This window comes from Balaenoptera ricei, chromosome 15 (assembly GCF_028023285.1).
Source record: "Balaenoptera ricei isolate mBalRic1 chromosome 15, mBalRic1.hap2, whole genome shotgun sequence".
Lineage (NCBI taxonomy): Eukaryota > Metazoa > Chordata > Mammalia > Artiodactyla > Balaenopteridae > Balaenoptera > Balaenoptera ricei.
In genome coordinates this window covers 51,607,786-51,613,785 of record NC_082653.1, presented here as the reverse complement: position 1 = coordinate 51,613,785, position 6,000 = coordinate 51,607,786, and the positions used below count along the sequence as shown (strand labels likewise).

The 6,000-nt window shown below is 55.5% G+C and overlaps 2 protein-coding genes across 7 annotated transcripts in view; both read left to right on the top strand.

The window, feature by feature from the left end:
* The first annotated feature begins 254 nt into the window (after positions 1-254).
* LOC132348629 (ubiquinol-cytochrome-c reductase complex assembly factor 4) lies at positions 255-1,288 on the top strand. The gene is made up of 2 exons (XM_059896348.1): positions 255-369; positions 446-1,288. Exons 1-2 carry the CDS (start codon positions 338-340, stop codon positions 819-821), a joined length of 408 nt encoding a protein of 135 aa, XP_059752331.1. The 5' UTR covers positions 255-337; the 3' UTR covers positions 822-1,288.
* A 2,942-nt stretch (positions 1,289-4,230) lies between these two features.
* UNKL (unk like zinc finger) overlaps positions 4,231-6,000 on the top strand; it is a 45,224-nt gene continuing 43,454 nt past the window's right edge. For 4 of the 6 annotated variants that reach the window (XR_009497745.1, XM_059898565.1, XM_059898566.1 and 1 more), the window contains exons 1-2: positions 4,231-4,339; positions 5,625-5,834. Coding sequence is in view for 4 of the 6 variants with exons in the window: in XM_059898565.1 (XP_059754548.1) it covers positions 4,263-4,339; positions 5,625-5,834 (287 nt within the window). In the remaining 2 variants the exon portion in view is untranslated. The remainder of the gene's footprint in view (positions 4,340-5,624; positions 5,835-6,000) is intronic. The other 2 variants (XM_059898568.1, XM_059898567.1) reach the window with 2 other exon arrangements.

Below are 6,000 nucleotides of genomic sequence, written 5' to 3'. Positions count from 1 at the left end.
TGAGACCTGCGCTGAGGCGAGCTCGTCGGAGGACGACGCCCGCATCCCGTCCCCGCCGACCGGCCTCAAGCCCGGCGCGGAAGCCTAGGAACCTGCCCGCTAGTTCCTCTTCGGGCCGGCAGCGAACTACATTTCCCGGCATGCCCGCGCTGCCGGCCGGGGGCGGGCCTGCGACGGAAGAGGCCGCCGGAGGACGTGAGTCATTTCCGTTGCGCGAGTGGGTCCACGTTCTGTAGTCGTGAGCGGAGGCCAGGAACAGCGCGCGGCTTCCGGCTTCGTGCGACGGAAGTGACGCGACGCTGGGCGCGGCGGCGCCGAGTGCAGAGCCGGGGTCGCGATGAATTGCGTGCTATGTGCGCCGGCTGCTGGGTGAGCTCCGCGCGGTCTCGGCGGGACCTAGGGTGAGAGCGGCGGGAGGGCGCGCTCACTGTTCTCTCTCTTCCAGGGCCCTCCGGGTGCTGAGGCTCGTGCGCTGGCCTTTCCGAAGCCTGCATCCTCCGCCCGGTGGCCGGGCTCGTGCCCAGCCCGCGACCGAGGGTGAGGAAGAGGATGACCCTAACCGCCCCCTTCAGTTTTCCTCCAGCAAAGCCATCCCGTTCCGCTGGACAGTGAAGCACTCCCTGGGAAGGGAGCAGCAGCGGCCCTGGTGGAGGGTGCTGCCCTTCAGCCTGTGCCTCATGGTTCTGGTCATCTGGTGCTTCTTTAGGCAGGAGACCAGCGCGGACCGGTGGTTGAGACGGATGTTGGAAGAAGAGGTACCGGAGCCCACCGATCGTTCTGAAGAGCCTGGAACTCCGGTGGCCCATGGGGCGAGAACTTAATGGGGTGCCAGCAGCGAGGGGACAGATCTCAGTCTTTAGGCTTTGACGTCGCGTTTGACCGTTTCTGTCCTGGTTACGCTGAAGTCCAGACTGAAGGACTTGGATGGCGCGCCTGGCAAAGCTGACTCGTTGAAGGCAAAGCAGAATGTCAGCAAATCGGAACCGGCTCTTTGCCTGATACTTGTTGCCATCGAATACGTCCAAAAGACTTTTCAGGTCCATAGAAAGGGTTTTGGTTGCAGCGTGTGCTGTTGGATTTGTGATGTCTTTGTACAACATTATCACGTTTCCAAAGGGATGCTGGTGACACTTGTAATCCAGTGTGATCCACTTTGCAGGTCATTTGCTTTCTGAGACAGAATAACTAGCAGAAGAGTTAAACGTTTTGTTTTACAATGTACCGTGATGTGTATAAATTGATGTTAGTTTAACAGACTAACAATAAATATTAATTTGGTAATGTGGAATTAAGCCAATTTTTTTTTTTTTTTTTGCATTTCATTTAAAAAAGGGAGCCTTCTAGTCTTTTCAGTTCCTTTGTTTGTTTGTTTGTTTTTTCCAAAATAGGAACTGAGGAAAGAAACCTAAATGTAAATTGTGGAACACTTTCTCACCTCTCTTCCAGTTTTTAATTTTAGCAAGGCAACAACTTTCTGAGTGGAATAACATTGATAAATATTTTTATGGACAACTTAGAGGCAATATTTTGGGTATGTAAATGATATGTTTTCAAGTACTGCTTAGTAGGAAACTTTCTTAATTCTGGATTAAATACAAGATGCATAAAAGGGAAGATTTTATTTACTTAAGGTTCTAGTGGAACGTTTTATCTTGGCGTATCTTTGGTGCCAAAGTTAACTGGAAATTTCTCTCACTAGGATGGTTGAAGACCACTGACTGTATGGCAGTGTACTGGCTTCTCACAAGGCCTTGGCCAAGGTCTGGCCCGCCTTGGTAAATTATGCTTGTCAGGGAAGTGGTGCTAAGACAAGTATATTCATTTTTTTTAAAGATGAAGAGACCAAGATTCAGAAGGATTGACCTAATCATGGCTCAGGCTACATCGTTAGTTCCACTGGGAGCAAAGAACTAAGATGTCCTTTCTCTGACCTGGTGTGGTTGTGACCTACTTGGTTGTGAACCATTTTATTTGAGCAACAGTCATTCAAACCTGAACCCTGACTTTACTCTCACTAGCTCCTGCAGGAAAAAAAGTCAGAACTAACGAGAAGAAATTTTGTTTTAATTAAAAATAACTTTCACATGACCAAAGCAATATGATTTATCTGGAAAAATTAAACAGTATAATAAGCAAAAGGTAGAGAATCAGAAACAGTAATAATCTCACCACTAGAGGTAACTGCTGTGAGTACTGTTGGGCAGAAGATGGAGAAAACTGTATTTTAAAAAATCCAAGGAAAAGAGGTTACCTAAGTCGATGGCCTCATATCTTCCGAGCTGCTGAGGGTATTTTAACGTCTGGGTACTACCCCAGCCTTTTAAGGACATTCTTCAAAAGCATGAAAAATGACAATCTTTACAGCCTGTCACAGTTCTTTTTGCTCTCTTCAAGGAGGTGCCTCTTGGGTAGGCATCTTTTCTCCCACCTCTACAGCAAAGATCCCCAAATTTCTTTATCTTGAGCCCTTTTTTAAACTTCCTTTTTTAAGCTCGAGGTGGCTGTCTATACTTCTCTACTGGACTTTACAGGTTCCTCAAGCTCCTTAGGTCCAAAACAGAGTTCAGCTCTCCCCAAACCTGTTTCTTTGCTCTGTATCCCTCCCAGCTCGGGACTTTGGAAATATCCTGAACTTCTGTCTCATTCCCTGCATCCTGGCAGTCTTCAAGATCTGTTTAGTCCTCCTCCAAAGAATTCATGGGCCTTGTTTAATTCTTCTGCTTGATTTTCTTCAAAAATATCATGTTGATTTTTTGCCATTTTAATTTCCAGGTTTAAATGTAATGTTTGTAGAGGTAGTAATTCCTTTAGACAATGTGAACATATAAAGAAGGTAGTCATTCATCCCACCAGCAAGTGATGGCTTATTTTACTGTATTACTTGTGTTTAAAAAAAACCCCAAAACTTACATGCTTGGGAACAAATGTATGGAACTGCAGTATCTTGCTTTGTTTTGTCACTTAAGTAGGAGCATTTTTCTTGTCATTAACAATTCTCAGGAAGCATTGTCATTCTCTGTGAGGTGCTCTTTAAGTTTTTGCCAAATAACTTTGATAATTATCTTTGTACCTCTTTGTCTGAATCTCATTCTTTTCTAGGTTGGAGTTTCTAGAAATGGAACAGATTATTTTCCGTAAAGGTCAGTACCCCAGTACCCATTCGTCCTCCCAGCCACACTTCCTTTAAGGGCTTTTCTTGCTGCAGGTCACCAGCATTGTGGGTTGCTGTTCGGAACAACAAAAAGTCTGTCTGCTCCATGGGCTCTTCCTTGTTTTAATTTGCATTAAAACAAATTACTAGCGAGGATGAAAATTTTAAATAACTTCTCAGGAATTCCCTGGCGGTCCAGTGGTTAGGACTCTGAGATCTCAAACCGCGAGGCCCGGCCAAAAAAAAAGTTTCATGCTATATACTTACAAAACAATGTACTTTGGGCCTGGGTTCTCCCTCCCGAAATGCACACCCTGCTTCCTCCTCCAGGGCCAGATGAGCTGGGGCCCTGAGTGGTAGGGCTTACCGGGGGTGGCCCACCCTCTGTGCATCCCCGCCCACCCTGTTGGTGAAGAGGGCGTGTGTGTGTCTGTCTGTCACATATTACTCAATTCATCCATTTAAAGTATACAATTGATTTTTTAGTGTATTCGCAGGGGCAACCATTACCACGATGTAATTTTAGGGCATGTGTGTAAAAGAAACCCGCTACCCATGAGCAGTCAGGCCTCCTTCCCCCCTCTCTCCCCCACACCAAGCCCTAAGCAACTGGAGCCACTCTTTGCGGTCTCAGCACCCAACCCGGGGGTCATAGAACGAATGAAGGCGAGTGTGAGCAGCCTGGGCGCGCTGTCTCTACTTGGGACCTGTCGGGTCCGTCTCGGAGCCTGGAGCTGCTCAGGGCGCTGTCAGGGCGTTCAGAGCGCGTGGGGCAGCCGTGGTGGGTTGAAGGCGGCAGCCGGAACGGGACCAAGCAAGTGCAAGATGGGCTGTGAACGTGGACGCCGGGGGGGGCACGGTGGGTGGAGGCGTCCGGCCGAGGCGGCGGGCTCGGGGCATGGCGTGGTCTGCGGTGCGCGCGGGTCCCCGCTGGGCGCCTGGTGCTGGGAAGTTCACTGGGCCTCCGGTACTGCGCCGGGCGCCGGATGGGGGCGTGGCGGGGGCGTGGCCGTCCCGGCGGGGGGCGCGGGTGGGCTCCGCGAGGGGGGAGATCCGGAGGGGCGGGGGCGGGCCCGCGCGGCGCATGCGCGCTGCATTGTTTTGACTGAAAATGCCGTCGGTTTCGAAAGCGGCGGCGGCGGCGTTGAGCGGGTCCCCCCCGCAGACCGAGAAGCCGACCCACTACAGGTCAGTGCCCGGGCCGGCCGCGGCGGGGGCTGGGGCGGGGCAGGGGGCGGCCCCGCGCGCCCCCGGCCCGCGCCCCCGCGCCCCTGGGCCTGGGAGCTGCCTCCGGGTGCGGCCTGGGGCCCCGCGCCGCCCCTCTCCCCGTTCCCCCCGCCCCCTGCCTCTCCCTTGCAGCCCCCTGGCCAGCCGGCCCCCCAGCCTCCGCGCCGCGCGTGGACTCTGGGCTGGTGGACCACCATCCTACTCAGCTACCGCCGCCTGAGCTCAGGAGGCGGCGCCCAGGGTCTGGGGTGGCACCTGGGCTTGGGGGCTGGAGGACGAGGTCGGGGGTCCACGCGCCTGGGTTGGGGATCGGGGAACAGCGCCTGGGGTCGTGGGTCGGGGGCCGCCGAGAATGCGCCTGTAGTCGGGGATTGGGGACCGCGCCTGGGCTCGGGCGGAGGGCGGCCATCTGGAGTCCGGCTGCCTCCTCCTGGGGTCAGGGATGGTACCGGGGCTTGGGGACCCGGGCGCTCCTGGAGTCGCGGTATAGCACCTCAAATTGGGGGTCGTGTCTGTGTTTTGCATGAGGAGGCTGTGCATGGGGTCTGAGGGATCGCGCCTGAGGTCCGGGAACTCGCCCGGGCTCCGGGTGGGGGAGGCCGTCAGGGATCGTCTGGAGTCGGAGTGGGTGTCACGCCTGAGATCGGAGATGGGGGGGGCGCTGCGCCTGGGGCCAGGAGTCCGCGTCTGGATTCTGCGGGGTCGCGTCTGGGGTCGGGGACCGTGTCAGGGATTGGCAAACCATTCCTGGGACCCGAGGAACGCGACTGGGCTTGCGGGGGCGGGGTGGGGGGAGGGTGTCTGAACTCGGAGAGGTTGCATCTGAGGTTGGGGATCACACCTGGGGTCTGGGATGGATAGCGGCGCCTGGGGTCGGGGGTCGCACCTGGGGTCGGGGATGGGGGGTTTCGCCTGGGTTAGGGGATTGTGCCTGCGATTGGAGATGGGGGGCTGCGCCTGGGGTCCGGGGTCGCACCTGGAATCTGGGACCGTGCCTGGGATAGAAGATGGGGGTTTGCACCTGGAGTCGAAGGTCGCATCTGGGGTCGGGGTTGTGGGATCGTGCCTGGGGTCTGAGAAACGCGCCTGGGCCGGGGGAGGCGGGAAGGGGGTCGGCAGAGTGGGAGATCGCGCCTGGGGTCGGGGCCCTCGGGCGCACGGGATCTGACCCCTGCCCACGAGTCCTCGGGCCGCCCGCCGGCGGCGGTGGCAACGGAAGCGACCCCAACGCTGTTTGTCTTTTTAGGTATCTAAAGGAGTTTAGGACAGAGCAGTGCTCCCTGTTTGTGCAGCACAAGTGCACCCAGCACAGGCCATTTACCTGTTTCCATTGGCATTTCCTAAATCAGCGTCGGCGCAGACCGCTCCGCAGGCGCGACGGCACTTTTAACTACAGCCCGGACGTGTACTGCTCCAAGTACGACGAGGCCAGCGGCTTGTGCCCCGACGGCGACGAGTGAGTGTGCGCGGCCGCGCGGGGCAGCGTGGCCCCCACACCTGGGTGGGTGGCGGACCAGGGCTTTCCAGCACCTGGAACCTGCAGGGCCCAGACTTCACTCTGAAGTTTTCCCTTGACCGCTGGTCTTGGTGGGGACATTTCCCTATTTCTCGGCCAGTGCGGG

Bases quoted from the DNA above. Each gene is read 5' to 3' on its own strand.
- LOC132348629 (XM_059896348.1), top strand. From the start codon at position 338: ATGAATTGCGTGCTATGTGCGCCGGCTGCTGG. The intron at 370-445 runs GTGAGCTCCGCG...TCTCTCTTCCAG, and splicing joins CTATGTGCGCCGGCTGCTGG to GGCCCTCCGGGTGCTGAGGC.